Source organism: Danio rerio, chromosome 16, assembly GCF_049306965.1.
Source record: "Danio rerio strain Tuebingen ecotype United States chromosome 16, GRCz12tu, whole genome shotgun sequence".
In the NCBI taxonomy this organism is placed as follows: domain Eukaryota; kingdom Metazoa; phylum Chordata; class Actinopteri; order Cypriniformes; family Danionidae; genus Danio; species Danio rerio.
In genome coordinates this window covers 32846041-32862352 of record NC_133191.1, presented here as the reverse complement: position 1 = coordinate 32862352, position 16312 = coordinate 32846041, and the positions used below count along the sequence as shown (strand labels likewise).

Here is a 16312-nt window from a genome sequence, read left to right as displayed (position 1 = left end):
GATCTGTCTTTTTACCATACAATTTTATCATAAAGATGTTATACAAAGTGTATAATCTCCCAATGCTGATCAGATCGTAGGAATTACCAACAAATAGGTGTATACATACAGCTTAATGTCTCTAATTACTCTAACTGCTATATACAGCGCCTTCACTCTTCTGCATTTGCATTACCCTGCTTGTTTGTCTACGATGTTCCAGACCTGTAAATATAACTTAATTTGAATCCAACAATGATTTAATCTCTATTTGGCTGAAACACAGCAGGGCCAGTGATGACAGTGGCCGCATACCAGGTTTCCAGACCACAAAAGAGACTAAAAGCTCCCCTTTCTCTGGGCCGCATCCAGGATTACTGCTGAATTCTTTACACGGGTTGCACTTGTCAGGGCAAGCAGACACACATGTCAGCAGCAAACACTGACAGGGCGGAGAGACACTGAAAAAGAGAGAGTGAGAGAGAGAGAGAACGAGAGAGAGAGAGAGAGACTCGCTAATGTGGGTGTGCCTTATACATTTAGTTCCTCAAGGAAGTACAAGTCAAATTATCTTGTTACAGTGTTGAGAGCACGAGAGAGAGGAGTTTTCTTTGATATCACCTTGTCTGAGGACATTTTTTCATCACCCGCGCGCAGGATTCAAGCATCTGATCTGAGCGACTGAACACGAGAGGGAGAGAGAACGAGAGAAAAGCCAGGTGAGTTGGTGTTGGGCTTGACCTCTGCCCTCTCCTCCATCAGAATAGAGAGTGCTGTGATTATGTACACATCAGATGGTCTTACTTCAGTGGGTTGAAAGTTTTACAGCACTCCTCCACGTGTTTTTAAGGTAACATTATGCCAGTATTTTACTTTATCCAAAAGAGATACTCTAATTTGACAGATTTGTTTTGGTTAGAAGCAAGCATGGAGGTTTGTGGAGAATAATATCGTGTTGAAACTTGTTTTTCTCTTCAACCACTCCCATGTTAAACATCTAAAACACACTGGGATAGCTGATGTTCCATCCGGTGGACTTTCTATAAACAAAACAAGCTCTAGTCTCTGTTACAAGCCAGTAAGATGATGGGGAAAACACATTTAACTGAAAAATAAACAGCATCGTATGTTTGGTTAATGGCCTCCGGAGAACTTTTAGGAGATTGGTAGTTTGAGAGCTGTTTTGTAGCAGGAGATATTATGCTGTTGTGGGTTTCACTGAAACATTTTCTTTCTTTGGGGGGGTGGGGGGAAGAGTTTCACTTCCTTCGTTGATCACTTCACAAATTGTTTGGTTATATTGGAAAACTATTTTTCATGGTGAGATTAAAAAAAGGAGTGACACTCACTCATACTGTAACTTCTTTACGAAGATTTGTGTGCAATGCATAGAGTTAAAATGCTAATAAATGAACTAAAGAAAAACAGGCAGCATTGGGTAATAAGGAAACTTTTGCACAATATGTGACGTCATCACACACTCAAATCTCACTGTTCAGATGCTATAGGGAAAAAATACTGGAGGGAAAACACCCGCAAAGATCAGCATCAGTTGTGTTTTGAAGCAGACCTATGGCGTTTTAGTGTGCTAATGTCCTTTACTAGCTTAACCAGCTGATCAACCTCAATCAACCAGCCTTAAGTGATACTTTAAACAGTATAGATCAGGTTTTCTTAATTAAGGATATAAACATTTATTAAACATATGTTCTTATGTAATTTGGCCATTCATTTATATGAATAGGGTATTTTAGTGGTCTTAAAATAAAAACTTTTGAAAGTGTGTTTTTTGAGATTTGTACTGTCATCGTCTTTGTGATCACGCATACATTAATGGTCAAAATAATAATAATAATAATAATAATGGTAATAGTAATAAAATCAATAATGACTGAAATAATTTTATTTAAAACTACATAAAAAAATTCATAAATATTTAACAATTTAACTTTTTTTTACATTTAATAAATACTGTCTTGATAAACAGAACAACTTAAAAAAAAAAAAAAAAAAACTGACCCTAAACTTTTGACCAGTAGTGTATGTGTAATAAATGTTCAGCATGCAGGGGTGCAGTGATATGGAGACTATTGTATAATCGATATATAGCTTGACAATTACTAATATTGATATGAATTTTTCTGAGCTTGATTAAAAAAGCACACACAAGCAAATTAAATGGACAACTGATCTTATCTTAAAACCTATACAACTAAAGAAATCAAGGAAACTGTAAGTAAACACACTGTATATTGCTTTCTTTTCTCCAAATCATTTATAATCATTTATATTTTTTAACATAAAAACTGTTAACAATTTGGTGGAAAAATACGTAATTTATCAACTAATAATATATTTATTTCAATTGGGCTGATATTAAAATTAAAAATATAGATTTATTGATACAGATTTACAGACTAAGATTGCACGAGCCAAAACTGCGAAGACGGAATAAAAAAAGGATCTTTATAGCATCAATTGTTCAGAGAAGAACCATGGTTCCTGTATAGCATAACTACAAAAACAACTTTTAGAAATTTATATCTATATAACTGAATTTGCATAGAATGCATATGCATGCATAAAAAATGCATCCCAACCCAAATCCATTAAGTTAACAACTTTAGTAGATTGAATCGAGCATAAAATAAATAAGCTGTCCCAAAAAAATCAAGAATTGTGATATATTTAAGCTCATTTTAAATAAGTAGTTTGAACAAGCAGCAAAATAATGTTTTAAGTGTAGGTGTGCTTTATTTCTGTGCAAAATCGACAGCTTCTGGCCTGGCATGTAATACAATTTTTGGTAATTATGGCAGACATGAGTGCTGAAAATCTTTAATAAAAAACTTGCAACTATAGTGTATTTAGGGCTCTCCTGGCTAAAATAACTATTATTGGCAAATTGTGTTGCTATATTTATCAGATCCAGAGATAAATATAGAGACTTACTGAACAAGCCTTCTCTATTTTTAGAGACTAGCCCGTGTGGTGTCTTCTAGTAACATTTAGCAAGCAGCTACTTTATGAAAGCAGTTTGCAACACTGATAAACCTTTTAACATTTTACTGGTCATAACCGTTCGCCCAGGTGGGTGTATTAATTTTTTTTTAGATGAAACCCACCCTGTCCTATCTAAAAACATTTAAGAGCAGTTCATCTTAAGATGGATTAAGGAGTTTTTCATTTTCTAAATCAATGAAACTTAGCCTAGAGTCATACAGAAACAATTGCCTCTCACTTGCACACTTAATACAGGACTTTCCACACTTTTGTTTTTTGTATATGTGTATTGTAAAGGTCATGTTTTACCCAAATAAACCCAAATGAGTGTGCCTGTGCAACTCAGATGCAGGTTTTGACCTGTCTCTTCTGTGTTGTCACTGTTGTGACTTGCTGCTTTGTAATGACAGGGTGACTATTGCGGACTTTAGGATGGAGGAATAACATGATTCCTCACATCTTGCAAATCCTCTGGGCTTAACACACACACACGTGTGAACACACACACACACACACGCGCACACACACACAGGGAGAGAGAGACACACACAGACACACAGCTTCGGGCTATGAGCTGAAGTAATCTGAGGAATGCTAAATATTTACCTTGTCTGTGACAAACATTTCAATCAGGAAGTGGATACAGATGGCAAATACAGCTTATAGTAAATTAAGAGGTATAATAATATTGAACTGGATTGACCCTAGATGTTTTTAGCTGAAATTTGGGACTAAAAGTCAGTTGTAATCAAATTAAGGTAAAATTGCTCATGTCTCATCCTGTCAGGTATGAATAAGCTTAACGTCGACCAACTTGTGCAATAAGAAAATGCAACTTTTTTCAAGGAACAGAATTATTCAATACACTGATTTTAATTGTATATTTTATCAAGTATAATTAGCATTTAAAACAATATGTACAGTTGAAGTCAGAATTATTAGCCCCCCTGAATGATTAGCCCCCCTGTTTATTTTTTTCCCCAAGTTCTGTTTAACGGAGAGAATTTTTTTTCAAAACTTTTCTAAACAATAGTTTTAATAACTCATTTTAAATAAATGATTTATTTTATCTTTGCCATGATGACAGTAAATAATATTTGACTAGATATTTTTCAAGACACTTCTATACAGCTTAAAGAGACATTTAAAGGGTTAACTAGGTTAATTAGGTTAACTAGACAGGTTAGGGTAATTAGGCAAGTTATTGTATAATGATGGTTTGTTCTGTAGACTATCGGAAAAAAAGCTTAAAGTAGCCAAAATTAAACACATAAGACTTTTTCCAGAAGAAACAATATGATCAGACATACTGTGAAAATTCCATTGCTCTGTAAAACATCATTTAGGAAATATTTAAAAAAGAAAAAAAATTGAAAGGGGGCTAATAATTCAACTGTATATTAATACGGTCACACTTTACAATAAGGTTCATTAATGTTAATTAATGCATTTACTAACATGAACAAACAATGAACAATACATTTACTACTGTATTTGTTCGTGTTAGTTAACGTTAGTTAATGAAAATACAGTAGTTCATTGTTAGTTCATGTTAACTCATGGTGCATTAACTAATATTAACAAGCATGGACTTGGATGTTAATAATGCATTAGTAAATATTCAAATATGATTATTAAATGCTGTACATGTGTTGTTCATGATTAGTTCATGTTAGTAAATGCATTAACTAATGAACCTTATTGTAAAGTGTTACCGTTAATACTATAATATATTGTAATATAATGTATGTTAAAACTAAATTGTATATTAATTATTTGAAATCTTATTACTATAAGACTATAAATATCAATAATAGCAATTGTTTCATTGTGTATGAATCAAACCATATAAATTCCTACCTAACACACATCACTGACTACAAACACAAACAGTGGTTTACTCGTTTAAATCCTATTCATGACTCTGGACAGTTATACCATTCACTGTATGGGGCAAAATAATTATTTTTGTTTTATTTCAAGGAAAAAAAATCATGCTTCTATAAGTTATTTAGCAAACAATCACATTTTCATTTTTAGCACTTTAATGTAAGTTTTTATAACTAATATCCCTGATTTTCAGTTGTCTCTCAGCCAAATATTGTCCATCCTAATAATCCATACATCAATGGCTTGTCTAAAAATCTGATTTTTAAAAAAGAGAGAGAGAAAGACTTGTGACTGGTTTTGAGGGCCATGTAGGTTCACATATTATAAATAATACATATTTCATATTGAAAATGAGTTTTCTAATATATTAGGTATGAATGGGCTCAATGTAACCCTTAAAACCCCATAACTGAAACTATTGATTCAATAAATACTTTTTTAATGAAACAATATTATTTAAAGAGCTGAATTAAAGCTTAAATTGCATCAAATAAAATCTGTAATGACATTAAACACAAAAGTTGTAATAGTTGATGTTAAATGTTTATTCAGAATTACAAAATCTTCTTATATAAAACATATTAACTGTTGACAATAATGTTTGTATTATTTCTATAACAAAATTGTTTTCTTTGTAGTCTAGCAGTGGTGAGCTAAAGAAATTGAATAATCACAATGCTGAAAATGCTTTTCTTACATTGCTTTGTCTCATTTCTAGCCCAAATATCTAACCAGATCAAGTTTTTAAAAAAATACTGTTTTGTTTTAAAAGTCAGATGAAATAGGGCAAAATTAAAAGTTTTTCCTTAAAACAAGCTAAACTGTCTGCTAGTAATGTACTGTAAATTAAATAATCTATTTACTTTGACATTTTTATTTAATTTCTTGCTGCATAAATCATATACATTTATATGTAATATAATATTCATATATTCATATTACTAATATTAATATAAATAAATACAGTGATCAAATACATTTCTGTAGCTCCTGCTTGACTGTAGACCATTTCAATATGGTCATGTCACTGCCCCATGAACATTACCTGCTAGTAATCAAACTCTTTCCTAACTGTTAGAAAAGACAATTCAATCATAACTTCATTTTAAAACAGCTATTATACCATTATCCATCAATATGTGGCTCAGTTTTTATTCTCGGAAGCTATAAACATTAAAAATGTAAAACAGGAAATACGTTGGGACCATTGTTTTTGTTTACATTCATCAAAATGGTCAATAATTCAGACTTAACATTGCATATCTTTGCGGTTTGACTATTGCGGATATGCACATTGCAATGCTGAAACGATATATTGTACAGCTCTAAGTTCAGCTGATTACAAAACTGCAAATAAAACCCATAAGCCTCATCTAATCAGATATATTAATAGTTGAGCATTTGTAAGTCCATTGCAGAACCTTTTAAACCAAATTTGCATTCATTTTCTAAGCACAAACCCTAGACATCAGATCCGTTTAGCCTTAATTAGATTAATTAGATTAAATGGGAAGTGTTGAGTGGTAAACCCTGAGATTGTGCTGCTTTCACAGTTGAAATGAAATGTACGGAATGCTGATTTGTTTAAATCTGTGTTTATGTACGAACTTGTTTTGTTTCATGTCTCAGAAGGTAATGGCCTTTCTAATGTACCCATTGCTTCTAATTGAACAGAGTTTATTAGGAAATGAAACTCTAACTGCATTCAAATTAAATCAGGTTGCTTCACTGTAAACAAAATTGGATTTAACAAGCAAAACGCATCTGATGGTGGCAAAGAAATATGACATCACTTTTGGCATATCTTGAGGAACACTGTGCATGTTATTTGCACGTTAATATACTCTGCATTTATATAGTTTATAATAATTACATTGCGCAGAATAAAAATCAGTAGTGACAAGAACATCTAGTAGAGCTAATAGCCAACTGCATTACCAGCAGATGCCTTAATCATGATACAATCTGAAGATTCATGTAGGAACTTGAGAGTAGTATGCAGTGAGTATTTCTTTCATACATGTCTTTGCACGTTCTCAAGATGGTACAATCTATGAAGCAATCCAAAACTATGCTGAGCCTGAATGCATAAAGGAACTGTAGGCAGCCTATAATAAATGTAATAGTATACCAACACTGCACAAAAAAATGTCATTTAAAATTTAAGAATGATCAAATAAAGAATGCTATATATCTTTGGATGTCACTGAGTGTGTTCACATGCATGTTTAAAACGAGATTATGCTTCATAAGCTGACAATGTATGTGGTCATAATGGTCATAAATAGTATAATACTGTGACTGAGAGAGCTCACACAATATTTTTAAAGGGCACCTCTAAGTCTTTTGTGTCTCCAGAATGTGTCTGTAAAGTTTCAGCTCAAAACACCCATCAGATTATTTATTAAACCTTTTAGAAAATTAGAATTTTCTGCTCTGAACACAATGTAGCTGTTTTTGTTGCCTGTGCATTTAATGCTAGCTCTCCCTGCCCACCGTTCTCACGTGTCTGTCAGAGTGTGCCTCAATCTCAGCCTCGGCTGCATCAGATAAACAGCACAGTGACAGACATGAAGAAAGGAGATCTCATGTAATATTTGAGAAATACTAAGAACTTTCCTACTATTTGCTTTGGATTTAATGAGTTGATGAGAACAGCGTGTCATTCACAATGTCTTTACAAATTTCATGCACAGACACACATACACACATACACACAGCGCACTCACTTAACTTTGCACTTTTGGAACTTTTGCACACAAATGTGACAGGATACACATTAATCTCTACTACTGGATAGATATCCATTATGTTAGTGTACAAAATAATCCTGATTAAACATCCACAAACCGGGATTGAAGTGTCTTCTTTTATAATTGTACTGACACGTGGCTGTTGTGATAAAGACGGTAAAAACACTGTAATTCATTACAAACATGCTCTGTTTTAAAAACATTTTAAACTTGTAAAACTCATTCTTGATCACATTTGATGATGATTGATGATCACAGTGAGCTGAGCAGGGGCCTCATGTACGAAGACTTGCGTGGAAATCTTACTAAAACATTGCGTACGCACAATCCTGTAAATGTGCGTACGCAGAAAAAAATTCAGATGTATGAAACACTGCGTACGCCGAATCTCACGCATATTCTTTTGTACATCTGAATGAACGTGAAACTGAGCGCAACATGCACGAGCGCAAAACCCCTCCCTGCCTCCTCCCCCGTATGAATATGCTAATGACTACGCTAATGGCAAAACCCAACGAAAAAGCAAAGGCAAAAGCAAGCAAGAAGAGAAACTTTGAACAGAATGTGAATTGGTGGTGCTCCTTTCGGAGGCAGACAGGAGAAAAGCGGTGTTATTTGCAAGTTTGTTCTCCGGAATTAACAACAAAAGAAAAAAAATAGAGTGGGAGAGTTTAGCTGATCCGGTTAACACAGTTGGGTCTGAACATCGCACTGAGTGCATTAAAAAAAGAAATAGTGTGGTTTATATCTGTAAAATGTTGCAGTACTCGCAACAGTCTCAGTGGCGCGCTCCTAAGACGCATGTCATCATGTTATGACACGTGCATGAACTCGGCTCGAATCCAGCGTCTGATTAACTCTTTCTTGTTTTTTCCCCCGCTACAAATCAGATTTTGCCTTCTATTTATCACGAAAAAGACAAGTAGGAATCATCAATAACTTTGTGCATCATATTTTATTTGCACATTTATTGAATGGAAATGTTTCTGATTCACGCATGCAAATTCATCTTCAGATAGTGTCTTTATAGCAATGTGCGTGCAGTAGATAGCTCAGATTACATTGGGAAAACAGGCGACTGCTGCAAATTGTGCTTTAATGTTTAGCTGCTCAACTGTATGGTATGGAAATCTTATTTACCTGCTAGATCGATGAACCCGTCTCATACAGCTGCCATTGCAAGGCTCAGTCACTTTGTAAAGTGCAATTTAACACAACTGCCTCTAGGAGTCGCCAATGGAAATAAAACAGACACGCACAAAAAATGTGCGTACGCCTGCCAGAAAGCTGCCGTGAACCTGCGCACATTCCCACGTTCAGTTCATTGTTAGTAAATCCAAACGTGAGTGATTCTGAGCGTGAAACCTGGCGTACGCAAAGTTTTTGTGCGTACGCAGCGTTGATACATGAGGCCCCAGATCTTTTGATCCCAGTTGCTTTGCGCACATTCTGTCTAGTTGATATGATTAAATGTTTTACTAGAGACATGTTGATATGCGGTAATATGACAGTCAATTCAGTGGGTGGGGAAATCGCACTCCTACGTCACGTTGCGATGGGCCTCAAAATTGGAGGGATTTGGATTCTTAACGTCAGGAAATTTAAAAATGAGAATTATTGTGTTTATATCACTCCAATATAACAGTGGACACACTATACCTCCACAAAGTTCTGTTCAAACAGCTTACAAAAGATGGTTTTCATATAAGTGCCCTTTATATTACGTTTTGTCAGTTTAGTGGCTAATTCATACAAATCCGTACGAGTTCAGTAGTATGAAAATTTATGTTTAAAAAAGGGAAGTGTGGCACTCAAAACTGCCCCTAAACCCAATCGTCATTGTGGGATAAGCAAATCGTACTAAATTGCATGAATAAGGTCGTACGAATTCATACGAATTAACCACTAAATTAAAAAGTTAAGAATTGGCATGAGGTTGTGTTGGAAAACATGCACATTGGAAAAGCTAAAAACAAATGGAGACAACATAGTTTTGGAAAACACTAACAAATTGAGAAAAGATTTTCAGTTTGACAAGACATACGCAACATTTTACAACATTTGCAAATGCAGAAATATGTTGCAAATAGTGCAAGTCAAAACAAAAATATGTTGGAAGACCCCAAAAAAGTTACAAACCCGACTGCTTCCTGTTTAGAGTCAGCAGTATTGTTGAAAACCTGAGAAGTGAGTTTTTTTTGTTTGTTTATCTTAACATTTCGACTACACAAACATACAAACAACAAGAAATCAAGAAATCTCAGTTCTAAACACCACCGATTTCGGTTGTGGTCTGCACTATTTGCTGTATCTTTATGCGTTTGCATATATTGTGAGAAGTAACAGTAGTTTTTTTTTTTTTTTTTTTTTTTTGCTATTTACTTGTTTGTTTTTCTATTCTTTGCGAGATTTTTGACACACTGATTTCACCCAGCATGTGAATGAATCAACATAGCTTTCTGGTGGTTTAATAAAGGGCACATGTGTCAGATTTTACATGGTCTAAAAATTTTAAGAGGAGAGTATATGAGCCCTAAGTTGCCTGTTAACATGTGCAAACTCTTCTTTGGTATTTAATGACTGATTTAAAAAGATAAAAATAAAAATTAGCCCACTATTTACTCACTCATAATTGGTTCCAAACTGTTTTTCTGCTGAACCTGCTGAAAATGCTAAGCATTGACTTGCATATCAGAAAAAAAAACAAATACTATGGAAGTCAGTGGTTACTGGTTTCCAGCTTTCTTCAGAATATTTTCCTTTCAGTTCAACGAAAGAAAGAAACTCAAACAGGTTTTTGACAAGGGTAAAGTGTAAATTTAATTCATGAACTATCCCCTTGACATGACTTAGCTAAATTAAAGGAAAACTTGGAATTAGATACATTTTATAACAAAATCTTACTTTAATATTCAGGTTTTTGAGAGTTATCACTGTATTTGTGTGCATGTAAACATTCAACCTGAGAGCCTAGGGTTGGATATGATGACACATCAAAAGAGTCTAGAGAACAATTAGTGTTGTTTATGAGATGAGTGGGCAATGATGAGCTAATAAATGGCATGAGGTTTCCCCTGGTGAAATAGGTGTGAGAGTAAAAGTCTGTAAACCGAGGATTTCCCCAATGGTGGGATTTCTCCCAGGGCTGACAGTGTTACCAATACAAAAAAAAAACAAAGAAAAAAAAACAAAGCCAGGCGATTATGTTTACATGATGTATAAATTCAGCGGATGCTTTTAGGCAAAGCGCCACTCAAATTAGGAGAAAAATAGAAGCATCAGACTGACAACAGAACAAGCATTCATAATTGCTACAAGAAGCCAGTTCATCACAGTATATGCAGCAAGGTTTATTTCTAGATGAATCAATAGAAAATAGAATAAAAAGAAAATGTTAGAAATAACACATCAATTGTTAATTAATTAATTATCTGATTATAAAAACTAAATGGGTGCCTTGATACAAATAACCCTGACAAGTCATGTACAATGTAATTACAAACTTAATATCTCAAAAAATGTTTTTACAGTGTGGTTACTATAAATAATACGAAACATCCCCTTCCCCTCACTTCACAAATCCTTTACATTTATTTTTTAGTATTCAGAATGGGACCATATTTTTGTGGCATTCTATAAACAAAATGTTTAGCCTTTTTAAAAATAATTTAGTCAATTTCATTAAATAAGTCATTTTGGAAACTGTGTTGCAGCATATTTCAAGTGGTAAAATCCTTTGACTTGTAACAGACAACGTAAAGAAAACATTTAGGTTACACTTTAGTTTATCACAATTCACACTATTAGGTATTGGCTTATTAACTGCTATTAAGATATGAACTGTTTATTAGTACTTATAAAGTATGATCTTATTCTACTTCTCTAATAATAACTGAACACCTTACAAGCTAACAATAAAGCAAATAATTAGAGAACAATTTGTTAATATCATGTGTTATTTGTTAAAATAAAGTGTTACCGATATTTGTTGTAATGCTAAGCCTCAAGGAGAAAACAAAAAGAAAATTTTGACTTTAATTTTGACATGTTTTAGGTATAGTTTTGTAGTGGTCATATTAAAGGGCATCATTTTTTCAGTTTAATTTGTACGAAATATAAGTGTTAAAGGAATGTGTATAAAGTTTCAGCTTAAAATACTTCATGGTTCTCTTACTACTTTTGAGTATTGAGTATTGATGTTAAACACACTGTATTAGGTGTTTGGATTACTGTGTGAAACCAGAAATACCATCATCCTTAATTAATAAATCTCTTCTCTTTCTCTTTAAGATATGGAGACGTTCAGCTCCAAGGACATGGCTTTGAAGGCCCAGAAAAAGATCCTGAGCAAAATGGCCACCAAGTCTATGGTGCAGATGATTATCGACGACACCAGCAGTGAGATCCTAGATGAGCTTTACAGAGTGTCAAAAGAATACACTGGGAACCGCTCTGAGGCACAAAAAGTGGTGAAGGACCTCATTAAGGTGGTGGTGAAGATAGGTGTCCTTTTTAGGCACAATCGATTCAATGAGGAGGAGCTAAAGCTGGCCCAGAATTTCCAAAAGAAACTGCGTCAAGGAGCCATGACGGCCATCAGTTTTCATGAGGTATGAATACCTTTGAGTATTAAGAAAATGACCTTTTTTAAATTTATATTCTGTGAAAACCAATTATTCTGAGTGCAAAAACTCAATGTGTAAGGATCTGTCTGCCTTTCCCTCTACAGTTTTTATTTATATATGAAGTTTCACCCCAGAGGTTAAGCTTATGTAACTCTTACCTTATGTAATAGTATTATATGATCCATTTTGGGGTGACACCTTCTGGCAGAGTGGGAGTGTTTGTAAAATAAAAAGAATTATTTGTCTTTTTGGACACCAAATTTCATTTCAGTTATATATGGATATTGTATATTTATTTAAATAATATTTTAGATATATAAATCTATAAATTTTTTTTTAGAATATAATACAATTTTGGCCCTGGTATGTTTTATTTATTGTCCAAGGAGATCACTATATGCTGGTTTTCGTTTAAGTATATATCAGTCTGCCTTTTACTATTTTTGATAACTAACTCTAACAGGTAAGGGGCTTAGAAAAAAGTTTTACATTGTGCAAACTGTAATAAAAAATTTTAACAAAAAAACAGTAAAATGTTTTAAAAGATTCTTTCTAAGACGACATCGATTAGGCCTAGTAATACTAAGCTAAACTGCAAATTGTTTGAGACAGTCCTCGCTGCAGCCCGCAGCTTGATGACATACTGGACCAGGTCCACTTCATAAAGGACAATCGCCTACACCTCCCCCTACCCTAAACCCAACCTTTAAGGTAGCATGGGCACTAAAACACTAAGCACACAATGTCATTGTGGTTAGAATGCAGCGAGGACATTTTGAGTTGTTTGCCCTCTGTCTTCACTCTTTCTTCACCTTACACTTATTATGTTTCAAATATTCCTTCTTTTTAAAGTATAGAAAAACACAAGCAGTTCTACATTTATTCTTGTAAGATCACTGTCTATATTCAGCTCTGCTATGTAAAAAACAAAATTAGTTGACTGAAAAAAAAATCACTCAAAAGTGTAGAATTTTCATCATGTCAAATAAAATATATCATAGCAAAATCAGTCAATTTATTTAATATTTATCAGTTTATTTTATAAAATAATGTTTTCCATTAAATAATTTTTTGTAAGGTCCGGTTAATTTAGCTATAATATTTTTGTTTATTTTGATTTAGAATTCATGTAATATAAAATATAAAAAAGTAGTTTACATCGTTTATTTGACTTGTTTCTTAGGGTCAGTTTGTGATATTTGAATTTCCAAAATGTAGAAAGTAAAATAATGGTGGCACGGTGGCTGAGCGGTTAGCACTGTCGCTTCACAGCAAGAAGGTCACTGGTTCGAGTGGAATTTGCATGTTAACATCTCCAGGTGCTCCGGTATCAGCCATACTCCAAAGACATGCGGTATAGGTGAATTGGATTAATAAAATTGGCTGTAGTGTGAGTATGTGAATGTGAGAGTTACTGGGTTGCGGGCATCCACTGTCCACTGTAAAATATATGCTGTAATAGTTGGCAGTTCATTCCACTGTGGGGACCCCTGATAAATAAGAGACTAAGCCTTAAGAAAAATTTGTAAATTAATGAAAGTAAAACAATCAATAAAATGTCATTTTAAGCTGCATTATTTAAATCATATATTTATAATAACAAGATTTTCAGTCACTTTATTTATAACTTTTGTTTTTCTTTAATTAAGATCATTTTAATTTTAATTTTGTTGTGTTCTTTTAAACTAAAAAAAAAAAACAGAATAATTAAATTAAGTGTAGTTCTAAACCAGAGATGCCAAAGTTGACCAATGCTAATCTTTGATTTGGCGCACCATCCCATTTGAGAAAAGAAAAATGATGAGGAGGTGGTTGGGGCAGACATCGTCATTTCAAATTTAATGCAGTCTTTTGTTTGTTAAAAAATAATTAAGATTTTTTTTAATGTAAATATTGTCAGTCAACAGATAGAGGGCAAGACATTCCTTCATTTTCCTTCGGCTTGGTCTTAATTTCAGAGGTTGACACAGTGGAATGAACCACCAACTTTTCCAGCATATGTTTTACACAGCAGATGCCCTTCCAGCCGCAACCCAGTATTGGGAAACACCCATACACACTCATTCACATGGACAATTTAGTTTATTCAGTTCACCTATAGAGTATGTGTTTGGACTGTGGGGGAACCCGAAGCACCCGAAGGAAACCCACACCAACACAAAGAAAACATGCAAACTCCACACAGAAATGCAAATTGGCCCAGCTGGGACTCAAACCAGCAGCCTTCTTGCTGATAGGTGAAAGTGCTAACAACTTAGCCACCGTGCTGCCATGCACAAGAGTCATCGGCAAGCAGATCAAAGTAAAGGCAGGAGCAGTTTAGTGTATTCGGCATTGAACTCCATTGTGTTATTAATAAGATTGTTTGTTTTCACGGTAAGTTCATTGTAAAAAAATAAATAAATAACACTGCATTAGTTAATATTTAATTTAAAAGCAATGTTTTGTAGTTATTCAGAAATAAATTTGGAGATTGCTCATGGAAACTTTAATATAATACAGTTTAGTATATTTTCCTTCAGCCCACAACCCTCAATCAAGTTTAGCTTTTGGCCCTTCATAAGAAAACGTTTGGGCAACCCTTCTCTAAACAAAGCCATATTTGCACCCAGATTTGAACTTTCCCCTAAAAAAAGTCTCTTGTTTTCCTTTTACAGGTAGATTTCACATTTGACAAAACAGTTATGTCAGACATCCTGACAGAAAGTAGGGACATGCTTCTGAAGCTTGTAAATACTCACCTCACCACAAAATCCCACGGACGCATCAACCACGTGTTCAACCATTACGCCGACCCGGAGCTCCTGACCCAGCTTTACAACTCATCAGGGCCCCTTAAACCCCACCTCAACAAAATCTGCAACGGCCTCAACAAACTGCTGGAGAACGGGACATTATGAGGACACTGACAGACTTTTTCTGGACTTGGCATCCGTGATCCCAAAATGCAAACATGATGCAAGCAAAGAGACAGAAAGCGACAGACTGGAGGCATCGGGCACCTTTGAAACAGTGTTGTGTTAATGAACATTAGCTCATTTAGTGGCCTGATACTGTTATAACAGCCACTGCGAGCTCAGATCAAATCTTAAAATATCATCTGAACAATTTTTTAAAGCTCTGAGACTCCAAGTCAAGATGTTTAAACCACAGGGGCTCTGCCACTCTGCTGTAAATTAGAGCACATTGTATTGTTTGAAACTGTTTGCATTTTTTGTGCTGAATATTTACCCCCCAAGACAGCAGAATAACAAGAAGCAGAGAACACATAAATGTTTTAGCAAGGCACTCTCTTCATACTGCCATCTAGTGTTACCCTGTGTTTATGGCGATGACACAAATGGAAGCTTGGCACTACAGTCAACATTACTATATTGAACATCTCTGAGAGGAACCTGCTGTGTTCTGAAAGGGAACAACCACTAAATAAATATTTTACAGCCCTCACTTATTGCTGATTATGTAATTTGCATATGGAGTTGAAATGCAAAGCTTAAGGTTAGTTAGATTATATTTAATTCAGCATATTAAAATGATTGCTAAAGACTGAATATATGCCTGAAGTATATAAACATTACATTTTAAAACATTAACCCTCTGGTGCTCCCAACACTTTTTATAACAGTTTAAAAATATAATTATTAATGTATTATATTTCTATTATAATTTTAAATAAACTGATTATATTTCAAATATATATATATATATATATATATATATATATATATATATATATATATATATATATATATATATATATATGTGTATATATATATATATATATATATATATATATATATATATGTATATATATATATATATATATATATATATATATATATATATATATATATATATATATATATATATATACATATATATATATATATATACATATATATATATATATACATATATATATATATATATATATATATACATATATATATATATATATACATACATATATATATATATATATATATATATATATATATATATATATATATATATATATACATATATATATATATATACATATATATATATATACATATATAT

General features: G+C 33.5%; 2 protein-coding genes across 11 annotated transcripts in view; one reads left to right on the top strand and one right to left on the bottom strand.

Moving 5' to 3' along the window:
- The window catches only part of lysmd1 (LysM, putative peptidoglycan-binding, domain containing 1), a 314474-nt gene that overhangs the window by 285602 nt on the left and 12560 nt on the right, over positions 1-16312 (bottom strand). The window lies entirely within an intron of this gene.
- On the top strand, positions 572-15796 carry tnfaip8l2b (tumor necrosis factor, alpha-induced protein 8-like 2b). Its single transcript, NM_200374.1, is given in 3 exon segments — positions 572-698; positions 11916-12235; positions 14908-15796. Coding segments are annotated over 2 exon segments (561 nt in total). The 5' UTR covers positions 572-698; positions 11916-11917; the 3' UTR covers positions 15151-15796.